The sequence below is a fragment of the Phoxinus phoxinus genome, assembly GCF_949152265.1.
Source record: "Phoxinus phoxinus genome assembly, chromosome: 14".
Taxonomy (NCBI): Eukaryota; Metazoa; Chordata; class Actinopteri; order Cypriniformes; family Leuciscidae; genus Phoxinus; species Phoxinus phoxinus.
Window position 1 is genome coordinate 28864346 of NC_136889.1, and position 16531 is coordinate 28880876.

Consider the following 16531-nt stretch of genomic DNA (forward strand, 5'->3'; position numbering starts at 1 on the left):
TTGTTTTCAGAGAATATTAATATGATTTTTTCCACCAGCACAAAACAAAGCATCTAGCGGGCTCATATATTTCTCATATTTTCCTGTTTGTTTTTCAGACTCCTTTGAGTCTCTCTATAACGCGGGAGTGATGATTGGATGCGGAGGATTCGGAAGAGTGTTCGAGGGAACACGCAAATTTGATGGCAAAAAGGTAAAGCAATTTTGCTGAATTGAACAAACATTTTGCTCTTGCATCCATCAAAACTTATTTAATACACATAATATTCAGATGCTCAAATCGTTAATATTATGTGCAAGGTCAGGCGCTTGAATGCTGTTACTGTTATTGAACATTGTTTTTCTTTTTCGGTTTTGCAGGTTGCCATCAAGCGGATGCACAAGACTTGCAACGATCTTTATCTTGCTATTGTAAGTTGGCCAAATTTAAAAATGATGTTTTCTTCAGATTTTTACCCAGCTAACCTTCTGTCTACTACTTTTCTCCAGCCTGGACATCCCGAACCTCTCATTACAGAAGTGGCGCTGCTCCTAATGATGAGGCAAGAACCCATAAGCCCCTACGCCATACAACTACATGACTGGTTTGAACACCCTCATAAATTCACCCTGGTGATGGAGTATCCCGAACCCTGCGAGAGCTTGCTGGACTTCATCATTCGTAATCCTCAAATGGACGAAACAACAGCACGGGTCATCATGCGACAGGCTGTGCTGGCAGTGCAACACTGCATTGAGCATGACGTTTTTCACAATGACGTTCATGCGCACAATTTCCTGTTGAAGAAAGACACGTTAGAGCTCAAGCTGATAGACTTTGGCTCTGGTCAGCTGCTCAGTAGTGATGGCTACGACAGCTACATATACATTGGTGAGTATTTTGGGAGTTTGGAAACCTGGATGTAGTGACTTGCTGATTATTTGTCACTTTGAAAAAAATGCTCAACACTGCACAAATGTCTTGCTTACAGGATTACTGGATTACTGCCCACCTGAAGTCTTCACAGAACCTCGATTTCACGCCGTCCCATCAAATGTCTGGTCTCTTGGAGTGTTGCTGTACGAGATGGTGAACGCAGTTCCTCCTTTTCACAATCCAGCGGAAATCAAAGAAGCCAAAGTTACATTTCAGAACTCCAACTTATCCAAAGGTGAGTGAATAATATTGATAACATTGATAAACACACACATAAAGCAAAGTCTCAGTACAGAAACAGCTAAAGGTGAATTATGTCAAATTTTAATATATAGTTAAACGTATAGTGAGAGTTTGCGCCGTGGCTACTGTTGCCGGCGGAGCCACGGGAAAAGAACCCGTAAGAGCTGCGTTTGTGATGTTTGAGTTGGGGAAGATGTAATGCATCAAAAGGCGTTTGCTAGGTTTTTTGAAAATACGCTTTATTTTGTAATTTCGCAATGTGCCACTAGTGCAGCAGCAAATACATACTTCACCTTTGAAGTAAAGACAAAGAACACTTTACCTTATATTAATCATGTTTCAGATGCTGTTTTCATGCCTACATTAGTGTCACATGGTCATGACTAACCAGCTCTCTCCTTAATAAAATGTGTACAGAATGCAGTGATCTGATTAGCCAGTGCCTAACCCTGGATCCAACTAAACGCCCGACGTTAGAACAGATCTTACAACATAAATGGATTAGAAATGATCGACTGTAGAATGGAGACGTTCAGGAGATTCACCCGATCAGTGATTTCAGGTGTGAGGAAGTGTAACAGACAGAGTGGGATTATTAGCATTTGTCTTCAATTCTGGATTATTTGTAGTGAGGTTTTCAATTTCTTTTTCTTTTAATGTTCTTTTTATAGTCAAGTCACCTTCATTTATATTGTGCTTTAAACAATACAGATTGTTTCAAAGCGGCTTCATGGTAATAAACAGGAAAATAACAGAATAAGTGATGCAATTGCAATAATTAAATTCTGTTGTGTAAATCAGCTTTAAAAAAAATTATAAACCAAAAAAAAAACATTCATGAGTTGATTTGCTTATAAAATCTTTGTATTGGACAGGGAATAACATACTTGCTGTCCTTGGTGGAGGGCTCGAGCTTGAGACTTGACCTGAAGCCTCAAGTCCAACCCCATCCTGACAGGAACTCAAGCCGCCACACTGGAGATCAGAGCCTGTCCACATCTGAGCAAGAACATGAGAGACTGAAGACTGGAAAGAAGACATCAAGTCATCACAGCCACATTTGCTTTGTTTTAGAAGTCAAGACAAGTCATCTTTATGTATATAGTGCTTTACAAATAACCAATCTGTATATATGACCCCTTTGAATAAATGCTTTCAATGAATCCAAAAGAAGAAATGCTTTTAAACAGTCTCAGCCTATGAGAAACCTTTAAAGTGAAACGGTTTAAAATATATCTACATGGTTGCAAACTTACACAGCCTGTCTAAAACATCACCCTATAATAAATGAGACTAGAGTCTGTGGGCAATAATATATTTTTTTGCATGACACACTCGTTGGTTATTTAGGTTAAAGAAGCTATTCTTGCATTATTAGAAAGATAATGGTCAAGGGCACTGTAGGCAATGTAGGGCACAGCTGATTGGTTCCTGCTGTATCAGTAGCCAATGAGGTTGCGTGCTCAACCTTCAAACACTTTGTTAGCATTTGTAATAGTTGCAGCTTTCAGAAACCATACACCTTTCCCAGCTCCACCTGCATTAACTGAAATCGAAAATAATTAAATTATACCTATGATTTATTGCAACTTTACATTTAAAATTACACATAAAACGTGTGATTACTAGTAAAATGTTCAGGTCACTTTGATAAGCTTTTATTAATCGCTTTTATTAATCAAGGTTCAGGTACTAGTTCAGTTAACTGATTAATCTAAGTTCACACTAAGGATGATAACTATAACGTCTTGGGTTACAACTGTAACCTATGTTCCCCGAGACCAGGGAACGAGACATTGTGTCAATGACGCTATGGGGAACGCCCTCCATGTGAACCGGTGTCTGAAAGCTGATCCAATCATGGCAATCGTTATTGATGGGCGACAGCCTATGACGTCACTACTAGTGCGACCCGGAAGTATAAAACGGGCGTCTAGAGAACATGTCATCCACTTATCGTCTGAAGGGACTGTTGTTACGACCCTGCGTTCTACTTGCTCGCCTGCGGGTGGCGGTGTTCTTTCTGGAGAGCGTGGGAGATCGCACACCCCTGTTACCTGTTCACCACTTGATTGTAAAGAGGATAAAACCTTGAACTCAAACACTCCTCTTCACTTCGTCCAGGGGATTGACGGCCTCTGGAGAAGTCACTTGTCTTGCTAACCTTTAGTTGTTTACAACCCATACCAACCTTTTTCTCCTCCCCATCTGGATTATGATTTACCCCTTTGATTTTGAACCCTAGACTTCGTTATATTAAGTTATTTGTATTTTTGAAGACCAATAAAATCTTGCAAGTCATTTTCAGTGTACTTGTATACTTTATGTACGGTCGAAACGAGCTGGCCGTAACATAAATTGGGGATCTCGACCTGGATCCTATGGGGATAGGAAACGTTGGTAAGTATGGGTTGTATGTGTGTATGTTTTTGTGAATGGTTACCTTCTATAAATGAGAAACTCTGGTTAGTTAGAGTGTTTCCAGCTGGATTGTGAATACAATCCTTCCGACGGAGCACTGTTTGTTGTTTTGTTTTGTTATTTTGCCTTTCTTGTTTTTGGAGGTTATCCTGGGTGGAGACTAACTCTCTGTAGGGGGTACGCTTCCGGACTTTCAGTTTGACTGATTGTCGCGGAGCTCAGCGTTTAATGTCGCCCCGAGCCCGGTACATCTCTGAAGACCAGGTAGGATTTAGTTAGTGTTTTCTGAGTTAGGAGCTGGAGTTTTCTCATATTGTAAACGGACAATCCATTCTACAAAAATATATAAAGGTAAATCGTTGCATTTGTGTGTATAGAGCGGTTTATTTTCGCGCTTACACTGTGTTTTGACTTGTGGGAAGTCTTTGGAAGTTTTGTGAATGAGTATAGGTTGCGTATTACGGTGACGTAGTTTCTCTTCGAAGCAGTGATTTGTGGGAGTTGTATTTTTGGTAAACAGTGTCTCACGTGTGTGATTTAGTGGTTTCGTTTGTGTTATTGTAGGTATACATACGAATAAAATGTCTTCGGTGCTCGAAGATTTCTTTGCGTGTCCCTCAGAAGCTTTGCTTGAGAGTTGTACAAAGGAGCAGTTGGTGCAAATCGCTGAACGCTTCAGTGTCGATCTTACTTCTCAAGAGAAGAGGCTGAAGGAAACTATTGTGACTACTTTGAAGCGATCACTTGCTGATAGAGGAGTTTTAGAGGTAGGCGCTGAGTTTATTCCCAGTGAATCGTCTGTGTCTACTCCTCTTGATGTTTACGAAAGTGAGAGAATTTCCAGATATGTCATTGCAGGAGAAGCAGTTGTATTTAGATGCAGTGAAAATCCGCACTGAGCGTGAGGATCGCGCTGCGAAGGAGAGAGCGCTAGAGAGAGAGTTCGCTGCGAGAGAATTAGAACAGCAATTAACTGTGCAAAAACTGGAACTTGAGTTGGAGAAGGAACGGGATGAAAGAGCGTTTCAGTTAGAGAGAGATCGGGATGAGAGAGTTTCAGTTAAAAAAGTTGGAGTTGGAGTTGGCAGCAAAGACAGCTGAAGATTCACAAGCGAATGTGCCTCCTGTTCCACGGCTTGACAATGCAGGTGAACCTGTGTTTGATGTTCACAGAAATATGAGATTGGTGCCGCCATTTTCTGAAAAGGAAGTGGATAAATATTTCTATCACTTTGAACGTGTTGCTTTGTCCATGAAATGGCCGAAAAGCTTTTGGACTTTATTGTTGCAGTGTGTGTTCACAGGTAAAGCTCAGGAAGTTTATTCTGCACTCTCACTGGAACAGAGTGGTGAGTATGATGTTGTGAAATCTGCTGTGTTGCATGCATATGAACTCGTGCCTGAGGCATATCGTCAAAAATTTAGGAATTTGACTAAAGTTGATGAATGTACTCATGTTGAATTTGCAAGAGAAAAAGAGAACTTATTTGATCGTTGGTGCACTTCAATGAAAGTTACAACTAAAGAGCAGTTAAGAGAATTAGTGCTCTTAGAGGAGTTTAAACATTGTGTTCCTCGTGCTGTAGCTACGCATCTCACTGAACACAAGGTGAATACACTTTCTGAAGCTGCTATCATGGCTGATGAATTTGTGTTAACCCATCGTGGGTCATTCAGTTCAGTCGGTCTTAAAACCAACGATATGAGTAAGTCTAAGTTTTGCTTTCAACCTAAGACAAAGTCTCCTGTGCTGAGTAGGAATATTAGAGCGACAGTTGCTGAACATTCTAGTAAATCGGCACTTTCTCGAGACATGGTTTGCTTTTATTGTAAAAAGCCTGGTCATAAAATATCTGACTGTCTTATTCTGAAGAAGAAAGAAAGATTGTCGAAACCTGTTGCTTTGGTTTCTACTTCGCCATTCATTGTTGATACTCTTGATGAGAAAGATCGTCATTTATCTAGTTCTAGTGATAAATCTAATAGCATGTACACCTAGGAAACCTGATGTTGATAATTGTAGAGAATTTCCTGATTTGTTTCCAGCTTGTGCAGTTACTCGATCAATGGCTAAACCATTATCTGAAAATCAAGTTGAAGTTCCACTGCATGACACTTTCTTTTATACTGTTAATTCAGGTGAGCTAGGATCTGATGGGTCTAAATGTCCTGAGCAGAGAGACCTGAAGTCCTGTCCTTCGTTGTCTTCTGACCAGAAAGATTCAACAGTGCTGCAAAGTGAATCTGCTGAAACATCTGAGGTTCTATCCACTCTTGAAAAACCCACTGTTGATCTCTCTGATGTTGATGACTATTCTTTGACTTTGTTACAGATCTCTCGAGAGGATTTAATTCGAGCTCAACAGAGCGATGACACTCTTAGACCTTTATTCTCTGCAGCAGGGTCTAAGAAGTGTTCTGATGCTCTGTCCTCTTCGTACTTTCTTGATGATGGTCTGCTTTGTCGGACCGTGGTCCTGCATAAAGATGTTTCTCTAGAACCTAAAACTCAGATTGTGATTCCTTTTACAGTGAGAGACTCTGTGTTGAATTTGGCTCATCAAGGACTTGCTGGTCATACCGGAGTTCGTAAAACGTACGATCGGGTCTTGCGGCAGTTCTATTGGCCTAAAGTAAAACGAGATGTGGCAAAACATATTCGATCTTGTCATACATGCCAGATCACCGGTAAGCCAAATCAAAAAGTGCCTGTTGCTCCGTTGCAGCCTATCTCCGTCGTTTCCACTCCTTTCGAGCATTTGATAATTGACTGTGTTGGTCCTTTGCCCCGGTCTAAGGCTGGTCATCAATACCTTCTAACTGTCATGTGCCAGACTACTCGTTATCCTGCTGCTTATCCGTTAAGGTCCATCACTACAAAATCTGTCTTGAAGGCCCTCACTAATTTTGTCAACCTTTGGAATACCCAAAGTTATTCAATCCGATCAGGGTTCGAACTTTATGTCAAAACAGTTCTCAAAAGCCCTGCGTCAACTTCGAGTACACCACAATATTTCTAGTGCCTATCATCCACAGAGTCAAGGAGTTCTTGAGAGGTTTCATCAAACCCTGAAGTCCCTTTTGAGGTCATATTGTGTGGAACTCGATGCGGATTGGGAAGAAGGTCTGCCGTGGATGTTATTAGCGATACGTGAGGTAATCCAAGAAAGCCTTGGGTTTAGCCCAAATGAATTGGTGTTCGGACATGAAGTGCGAGGACCTACGGCTGCGTTAGCTGAGGAGTGGCGAACGTTTAAACCTTCTGAGAACATTTCAGATTTTGTGAGTGGATTCCGACGTAGGTTGTATGAGGCACGAGCTCTCGCTAAAAAGAAGTTGAGTAAGTCTCAAATAAAAATGCAACAACATTTTGACAGAAAAGCTAAGTTGAGAGAGTTTCAGGTGGGTGATCAAGTACTGGCTTTGTTGCCTCTACCTGCCAACCCATTTCAGGCTAAATTTACAGGCCCCTACAGTGTAGCTAAACGCCTTTCAGATAACAATTACTTGTTGAATACTCCTGACCGGAGAAAAAAAGTACAAGTCTGTCACAGTAACCTGTTGAAATTGTATATAGCTCCTGTTCGTTCTGTTACTGTTAATGTGGTAAACTCTTGTGACTCTTTTCCAGAATCTTCTCCTCTCTTTCGAAGCACGAGTGGGGATTCTTTAGAGAATGCTGATGAAGATGAGAGTTTTCTTTCTCGGGAAAAGGTCGACGGGCGACTTAAAAACTCTGAGATTCTTCTTAACCTCTCATCTTTCTTATCTGAACGAGAAAGAGAGGAGTGATGTCACTGAGTTGGTGATGTCATTTCCCTCTCTTTTCCTTGATGTTCCTGGTCGCACTTCCGTCATAGAACATGATATCGACGTAGGAACCTCATGTCCAGTTAAACAGAACGCCTATCGAGTCAATCCTTTTAAAAGAGATTTGCTGAAACAAGAGGTGAACTACCTGCTTGCTCATAATCTGGCTGAATCTAGTTTCAGTTCATGGAGTTCTCCTTGTGTTTTAGTAAATAAACCTGATGGCTCGTATCGATTCTGCACAGATTATCGAAAACTTAACTCTGTGACAAAGCCGGACTGTTTCCCTTTACCTCGAGTTGATGACTGCGTCGATCAGGTTGGCTCTGCCTGTTACGTCAGTAAATTCGACCTCTTAAAGGGGTATTGGCAGGTGCCCTTGACTAGTCGTGCGAAGGAGTTATCTGCATTCGTTACGCCTGATGCTTTCCTGCAGTATACGGTAATGCCTTTCGGAGTTCGAAATGCACCCGCGACTTTCCAGCGACTCGTAAACCGTATACTGTATGGAATGTCAGGATGTGAGGCATATCTTGATGACGTCGTGCTGTATAGTTCCTCCTGGTCTGAGCATCTTAACCAGATTAAAGAACTCTTTTCTCGTTTAGCAAAGGCTAATCTTACAATCAATCTCGCTAAATCCGAATTCGCGAAGGCAACCGTTACCTATTTGGGTAAGGTAGTGGGAAATGGTTGTGTAAAGCCCATTGAGACTAAGGTAGAAGCCATTTGTAACTTTCCAGCTCCCACCACTCCTCGTGAATTGCGACGATTTCTCGGCATGGTGGGATATTATCGGAGTTTTTGCAACAATTTTGCCAGTGTAGTCTCACCTCTTACCGATTTATTGAGTCCGAAGTTGTCTTTTCAGTGGTCTGAGACCTGTCAGCAGGCTTTCGAAAATTGTAAGGCTTTGCTGGCATGTGCCCCTGTTTTGACAGCTCCGAATTTTGAAAAGTCTTTTAGTCTTGCAATTGATGCGAGTGCTTGCGGTGCGGGCGCTGTTCTCCTGCAGGAGGATTCGAACCAGGTTGAACCTGTAAGTTACTTTTCTAAGAAATTTAATCGACATCAACAGGTATATTCCACCATTGAGAAAGAAGCTCTTGCCCTAGTGTTGGCTGTACAACATTTTGAGATATATCTAGGGTCAATTGCTGCACCGATTATTATTTATACAGATCATAATCCTTTGGTGTTTTTGAATCGGATGAGAAATCGAAATCAGCGACTTATGCGATGGAGTCTTATTTTACAACCTTTCCATCTCGAGATTAAACATATTCGAGGAAAAGATAATGTTATAGCTGACACACTTTCCAGAGCGTAACATCGTTTCTGCATCATTTGTTCCTTTTCTTCGCATCTCTAGGGCCCAGAGGTGTTGAAGAAAGAAGAGAGGATGATGTTCCTTTGGACCACCAGAACTTTTATTGTGTTCGTTCTGGGTAGTGTTTAACTGTCTTTTCTTTGTCATTTTAGATTCGTTGCCGAATCTTTCTTTTTAGGAGGGAGGTGTTACGACCCTGCGTTCTACTTGCTCGCCTGCGGGTGGCGGTGTTCTTTCTGGAGAGCGTGGGAGATCGCACACCCCTGTTACCTGTTCACCACTTGATTGTAAAGAGGATAAAACCTTGAACTCAAACACTCCTCTTCACTTCGTCCAGGGGATTGACGGCCTCTGGAGAAGTCACTTGTCTTGCTAACCTTTAGTTGTTTACAACCCATACCAACCTTTTTCTCCTCCCCATCTGGATTATGATTTACCCCTTTGATTTTGAACCCTAGACTTCGTTATATTAAGTTATTTGTATTTTTGAAGACCAATAAAATCTTGCAAGTCATTTTCAGTGTACTTGTATACTTTATGTACGGTCGAAACGAGCTGGCCGTAACACTGTTCAGCCGGTATCCCAGAGGCATTGCTGGCGTCGCAGTGTCTCGTTCCCTGTTCTCAGTCGTAACCTGAGACGTTCCCTTTCTAAAGTGAACTCGCACTGCGTCAATGACGCTATGGGGATCGATATACAAACCCACCTTGCTGAGGGGAGTGCCAAATTATGGCTGTGACAAAAACGTCAGATATGGTAGTTTCACTGAAATGCCAAACACTCCCCTTCGGGTCACATACTGTCAGTGACACTATTCCCTACGGCCACTGCCCAAGCTTTAAGCCTCAAAGAGGCCTCCGATGAAGTCCTACCAAGGCCGCTCAAAGGCTTGGAACCAACAGCTTCCTTGGAAGGGGTTCCTTTAAGGTAATATGGCCAGGGGGTCCATAAAGGAGTCCCGTCCAGTCACTTTTTGAGCCGCCAGGGAGGCTGACCTGGTCTATTTTACTGACTTAGTCTTGCCAACAACCTGTCTGTTTCCTAAACAGAGTCTCTAACATTATTTGCCTCCGGTAGGTCGCTCACAGACCGGATCATAGAGACAGGCATCTTGGTATAAAATGCTCCATTACCTTGTATATTACGTTATGGCCCCGTAGAAGCAGTTTCTGTAAAAATAGGCTAACGATTGCGTCATAACCACTCGACTCTGTCGCACAAGTCGAGAGATTACCGCATAGACAGGCGGAGAAGCTCGCAAGCAATCGGGGGGGAGGCATAAAGTCCGATAAAGTCAAGGGAGAAGCCCATAGAGAGTCATAAAGTTGCTCCTGCTGCTAGCTCATGGACGGCTAATACTCACGCTCTCCGTCTCTGCGAGATTCGGAAGGGAATGATTCAGATTTCTCTCGGCACAGCTACTAGAAGACCTACAGCTGTCAGACAGGTTGCTCACGTCACATCTACGTCGTCAAGCTCAGTTTGAGGCTGCGCAGTACGGTCAGCCATCAGGAAGTGAGTGCTTCTAATTGACTTAACTTTTCTCCGTTGAAACCTATGGGGTCGCTGTGTCCAGGTTATACTGTCTATGTTTTATACATCTTTTCATTTTATATAAGGTAAAGTAGTTTCAGGGAAATACAATACATTTGTCTCAAGATTATTGACTTTTAAGATTATTGATTATTAAGTTATATTGGTCACCTGACTGATTGAATAAGTCTGTAACAAAAGCTAAACCTTTGTTAAACCAGTCACTTTAAAAGTAGTCTTGTTTTTTAATAATATATATTTATTATTCCTAATAACACAGGAATGGGAAGAAAAATTGTGTTTGTAGACCAATTTCCACGCATCCAAAACTTTTTTGTGAAAATTAGACAAATTAATTGGGAGTTTAGTGCATTTAAAATCACAGGCAAGTAAAAAATTCAAGACCACCATATTTTTTAAAGATTAGATTGGGAATAAAGAACCATGGAAATTATTCTCACAAAGCCTATATTATTAATAGTGTCAAAATCATTTAATCCTTTTTCTGATTCATTTGTAATTATGGGTTTCCTTTTAATATAATCTTCCTTGCCTCTCCAGATAAATTTAAATAAAATGTTGTCAACCTCGGCACACATTTTTGAATCTACATAAAGAGATAATGTAGGATATACGAAGAAGGGCACTTCAACATGTTAAACATAAGTGTAATATATATTGCAAAATAATTTTAAAATAACATTATTTAGTCGTACTATTCGACTGGTAATCATGTTAGTACCTTCCTATTAATAATAAAAAACTTAAAATTGTATTTCGTTCGTTTAGTGTGTGCAGGGGTGATAGACAAATGGATGTCGTACTTTTTTTTAAACGCATGTGACTTGAGGCTGAGCTCTAATTGGCTTGTTTCAGATTGACCTTGTGGCAGAGCCTCCCACTTTTGATTTAAGCGAATCAAAATTGTTTTAGAATATTTTGGCCTTGTGTGATTGGACCATTCTCGACTTCCAAGGCAAAGCCACGCCCAATATCTATTTCATGATGAATTTAAATTCGCTTTTATCATTACAAAAATAATTTCTCAGGGCGTTCAAACGAAAAAAACAAAAACAAAAAAAACTATGATGCAGTTTGGACGGATTTGGACAGAGTTGGCTAGCCGGTTGCGATGTAAGTCATGCCTTTTATTGTTTTACCTGTTTGCTGTTTAAAAGTCCTGTCACGGAAGCGTTGTGGGCCGGACACAGAAGGTAAATGAAACAATTCAGTTTAACTTGAGGCGAAATATGAGTTTTTAAGTGTCTCTTTATCATGGAAGTATTAATATATGTAACGTTACTATATAAAAGAAGACAAATTACATAGTGCCTCTTCTTAAATTGGACATAACGTTACATTGAGTCAATTCTGCAACTTGACAAATGTGTTGTCAATATCATTAAAATATAAAAAAATCATGGTCTGTAAGTTTTTGCAAACTCATTATTGGGCTTTATTCAATTTCTGATACTGTTTTTCTGAACGATTAACGTTACTGAATTTCTGATTTCTGAACAATTTTTTCATGCTTATTTTATTACTGATAATATACCCACAGCAAAGTCATATTCACTGAATCGCGGTAACGTTACTTGAGGTTAGTAATAATTTAATAATTATTTCATGCTTTAACAGTTGAATTTTCAACTGCCATTTTTCAGCTAAGCAGTAATTATACATTTGTATATTGTTAAATGGTTATTTAAAAATAAAAGTGTGATAAATGGTTATTTAACAATAACATTCATCGATGTACGCGACTTCAGGTGCGCGTACATGAGTGATTAGAATTTAAGTTGCTATGGCGACGCTTGTTATGATATGATGCATATGAGCGATTCGAATTTTAGTTGCTATGGCAAAGCGAATATCAACACGCTAGATCGCTTTCTGGTGGTTGAGAGACGAGGCGAATTCAGAGACTTTTGCTGAATATTTTCTGTGCTGATCTTGTGATTTTGAAACTGTTCGGAGGACTTTTATTCTAGAAGGAGACCGGATGATATCCTTTACATAGTTTTATTTATAGTTGTATCATATTATTTTCTGAGGACACTAATATTTGATTGTTCTTTTCTTATTTTAGAGGGGGTTTGGAGTTTTATTTTATTATTAATTTATTTTTGGGGTGGGGTATTTCTGAGGAGAATTATATTTTATTGTATTGTATTTTGTATTGCATTTGTATTGTTTTTATTGCAGTTTGAAGGAGGATGCCAGGCCCGACCCAGAGCCAGGAGCTTATTCCTGGATATTTAACACCTCTGTCTTGTGAGTTTGTTTCTGTGTCCACAGGTCCGGCTCACGGCAAGAGAGAGTTGCAGAGCCCAGATGATGGACGTCCGTCCACTTCATCCAAACGCTCTCGCAGAGGTCAGAATAGGCTTTTATTAAAGTTAATAAATGATTTGTCATTGAAAATAGAAAGTTGAAAAAACTAAAGTTACATTTTGGTGTGACCACTCACCACTGACATTGATTATTAATATTATAAAAAATGTCTGGAATATTCCAGCCGCTTCCACATATTCTCCACCGGGCATCATGTCCTCACCATCTTTGTCCCGCTCTGTGGGGAATGTGGAGAGGTGGCTATGCGGGTTGTCGAGCTTTAGCAGCAGAGGAACGTACATCATCGAGAAGAGGAGCAGTAACAACAGATCTGAGAGCCAACATGAACAGGGCAGTGGCGGAAACAGGAGTTTGTCCAGATCCAACAGTCTTAACGGGAGTTTGTCCAGATTCAACAGCTTTGAGTTGATGTGTCCTCCACTGCCTGGTCAAGTTCCCGTCGAGCCAATGAAGACTTCCAATGTCCCGACTGCTCAGGATGCCATAGAGGATTCACCTGTGAACAAGAGCTCGACAGGTGAGACTGAAATAAGGCAGAATGGTGACTGCTTAACATTTCTGACAAGTTTCTGACAGCTTCTCTGACCGCATACGATCCCGATTGAGTTCTGTTTCACAACGTATTGCGCTTGAATGGTAAAATACACACAAAATTATGTCAAAATGGCTGTTGTGACCAGTATTCATGTAAACCGTTATGTCTTAATAAGACATTGCTGTATTTATGAAAATCAATGTTTATTTAAATACATTTTATTTCATAAAAAATAAATGTGAAATATATTTTAAGACCTGGCTCATATGGCCTTTACCATTGCCAGAACTGTGCCAAATGAGGCCTGGGAATGTATGCTCTCTTTTTTATAAAAGATTAAATAAAATAACAAAAAAATAATTATCATTATCGTGAAATAAAATGATTATTGCTTATATTATATTACTTATGTTAAATGTGAGGTCAGAGATGTTTCTAATTTTTGTGTATGCTTAAATTTCCCCCCCTTTGTTTCAGAAAATCCTAGAAAACGTAAGAAGATGGGAAGAATTTGTTCTTTCTTCAGGAACGTGTGGAGTTTGAAGAGTTGGTTCGGCAGCTGTTGTGACAGTAAAGCTGTGGATGTTGTGGAGCCGTTCGTTCCTCCACTAGATCTGGACTCAGAGCCTGATTCTGATCCAGATTACTCCGGTGTCGAGCCAAATCATGGTAAATCTGCAGTCATTATTTCTCTAACATCATTTTAAACAGTTTTATCATCTTGGTTTCCACTAAAGATATCTTGAGGCTTGTTTTCAGAGAATATTAATATGATTTTTTCCACCAGCACAAAACAAAGCATCTAGCGGGCTCATATATTTCTCATATTTTCCTGTTTGTTTTTCAGACTCCTTTGAGTCTCTCTATAACACGGGAGTGATGATTGGATCCGGAGGATTCGGAAGAGTGTTCGAGGGAACACGCAAATTTGATGGCAAAAAGGTAAAGCAATTTTGCTGAATTAAACAAACATTTTGCTCTTGCATCCATCAAAACTTATTTAATACACATAATATTCAGATGCTCAAATCGTTAATATTATGTGCAAGGTCAGGCGCTTGAATGCTGTTACTGTTATTGAACATTGTTTTTCGTTTTTGCAGGTTGCCATCAAGCGGATGCACAAGACTTGCAACGATCTTTATCTTGCTATTGTAAGTTGGCCAAAAGCTGAATGTGTGTTTAGTTGTTCAAGTGCTGATTACTGTAGTTAATACACCTGTAGGAAGCATTAGGTGTAAATGTGATAGACAAATAAGCCTGGAAAGGCTCTGTTGATCGTATCTACCAAAATCAAAGAATAACACATTTAAAAATTAAGTTTTCTTCAGATTTTTACCCAGCTAACCTTCTGTCTACTACTTTTCTCCAGCCTGGACATCCCGAACCTCTCATTACAGAAGTGGCGCTGCTGCTAATGATGAGGCAAGAACCCATAAGCCCCTACGCCATACAACTACACGACTGGTTTGAACACCCTCATAAATTCACCCTGGTGATGGAGTATCCCGAACCCTGCGAGAGCTTGCTGGACTTCATCATTCGTAATCCTCAAATGGACGAAACAACAGCACGGGTCATCATGCGACAGGCTGTGCTGGCAGTGCAACACTGCATTGAGCATGACGTTTTTCACAATGACGTTCATGCGCACAATTTCCTGTTGAAGAAAGACACGTTAGAGCTCAAGCTGATAGACTTTGGCTCTGGTCAGCTGCTCAGTAGTGATGGATACGACAGCTACATATACATTGGTGAGCATTTTGGGAGTTTGGAAACCTGGATGTAGTGACTTGCTGATTATTTGTCACTTTGAAAAAAATGCTCAACAATGCACATGTCTTGCTTACAGGATTACTGGATTACTGCCCACCTGAAGTCTTCACAGAACCTCGATTTCACGCCGTCCCATCAAATGTCTGGTCTCTAGGAGTGTTGCTGTACGAGATGGTGAACGCAGTTCCTCCTTTTCACAATCCAACGGAAATCAAGGAAGCCAAAGTTACATTTCAGAACTCCAACTTATCCAATGGTGAGTGAATAATATTGATAACATTGATAAACACACACATAAAGCAAAGTCTCAGTACAGAAACAGCTAAAGGTGAATTATGTCAAATTTGAATATATAGTTAAACGGATAGTGAGAGTTTGTGCCGTGTCTACTGTTGCAGGCGTAGCCACGGGAAAAGAACCCGTAAGAGCTGCGTTTGTGATGTTTGAGTTGGGGAAGATGTAATGCATCAAAAGGCATTTGCTAGGTTTTTTAAAAATACGCTTTATTTTGTAATTTCGCAATGTGACACTAGTGCAGCAGCAAATACATACTTCACCTTTAAAGTAAAGACAAAGAACACTTTACCTTATATTAATCATGTTTCAGATGCTGTTTTCATGCCAGCATTAGTGTCACATGGTCATGACTAACCAGCTCTCTCCTTAATAAAATGTGTACAGAATGCAGTGATCTGATTAGCCAGTGCCTAACCCTGGATCCAACTAAACGCCCGACGTTAGAGCAGATCTTACAACATAAATGGATTAGAAATGATCTACTGTAGAATGGAGACGTTCAGGAGATTCACCCGATCAGTGATTTCAGGTGTGAGGAAGTGTAACTGACAGAGTGGGATTATTAGCATTTGTCTTCAATTCTGGATTATTTGTAGTGAGGTTTTCATTTTATTTGTATTTTAATGTTCTTTTTATAGTCAAGTCACCTTCATTTATATTGTGCTTTAAACAATACAGATTGTTTCAAAGCGGCTTCATGGTAATAAACAGGAAAATAACAGAATAAGTGATGCAATTGCTATAATTAAATTCTGTTGTGTAAATCAGCTTTAAAAAAAAAAATAAACCAAAAAAAAAACATTCATGAGTTGATTTGCTTATAAAATCTTTGTATTGGACAGGGAATAACATACTTGCTGTCCTTGGTGGAGGGCTCGAGCTTGAGACTTGACCTGAAGCCTCAAGTCCAACCCCATCCTGACAGGAACTCAAGCCGCCACACTGGAGATCAGAGCCTGTCCACATCTGAGCAAGAACATGAGAGACTGAAGACGGGAAAGAAGACATCAAGTCATCACAGCCACATTTGCTTTGTTTTAGAAGTCAAGACAAGTCAAGTCATCTTTATGTATATAGTGCTTTACAAATAACCAATCTGTATATATGACCCCTTTGAATAAATGCTTTCAATGAATCCAAAAGAAGAAATGCTTTTAAACAGTCTCAGCCTATGAGAAACCTTTAAAGTGAAACGGTTTAAAATATATCTACATGGTTGCAAACTTACACAGCCTGTCTAAAATCACCCTATAATAAATGAGAGTCTGTGGGCAATAATATAATTTTTTGCATGACACTCTCGTTGGTTATTTA

General features: G+C 40.1%; 2 protein-coding genes across 3 annotated transcripts; both read left to right on the forward strand.

Moving 5' to 3' along the window:
* Positions 1-608: 608 nt before the first annotated feature.
* Positions 609-2505, forward strand: LOC307010365 (serine/threonine-protein kinase pim-2-like). Of its 2 annotated transcripts, XM_079634982.1 has the most exons (4): positions 609-871; positions 972-1151; positions 1577-1721; positions 2035-2500. In XM_079634982.1, the coding sequence occupies exons 1-3, from the start codon at positions 616-618 to the stop codon at positions 1678-1680; spliced, it is 540 nt and encodes a 179-aa protein (XP_079491108.1). In that variant the 5' UTR covers positions 609-615; the 3' UTR covers positions 1681-1721; positions 2035-2500. The 2 variants fall into 2 exon arrangements, with proteins under 2 accessions (XP_079491108.1, XP_079491109.1); XM_079634983.1 differs by lacking the exon at positions 1577-1721 and having other exon boundaries at positions 2035-2505.
* Positions 2506-11871: 9366 nt separating this feature from the next.
* Positions 11872-16191, forward strand: LOC307010954 (serine/threonine-protein kinase pim-2-like). Its single transcript, XM_079636115.1, has 9 exons — positions 11872-12630; positions 12773-13126; positions 13622-13813; positions 13992-14086; positions 14248-14298; positions 14517-14898; positions 14997-15176; positions 15602-15746; positions 16060-16191. Exons 1-8 carry the CDS (start codon positions 12471-12473, stop codon positions 15703-15705), a joined length of 1518 nt encoding a protein of 505 aa, XP_079492241.1. The 5' UTR covers positions 11872-12470; the 3' UTR covers positions 15706-15746; positions 16060-16191.
* The last annotated feature ends 340 nt before the right edge of the window (positions 16192-16531 follow it).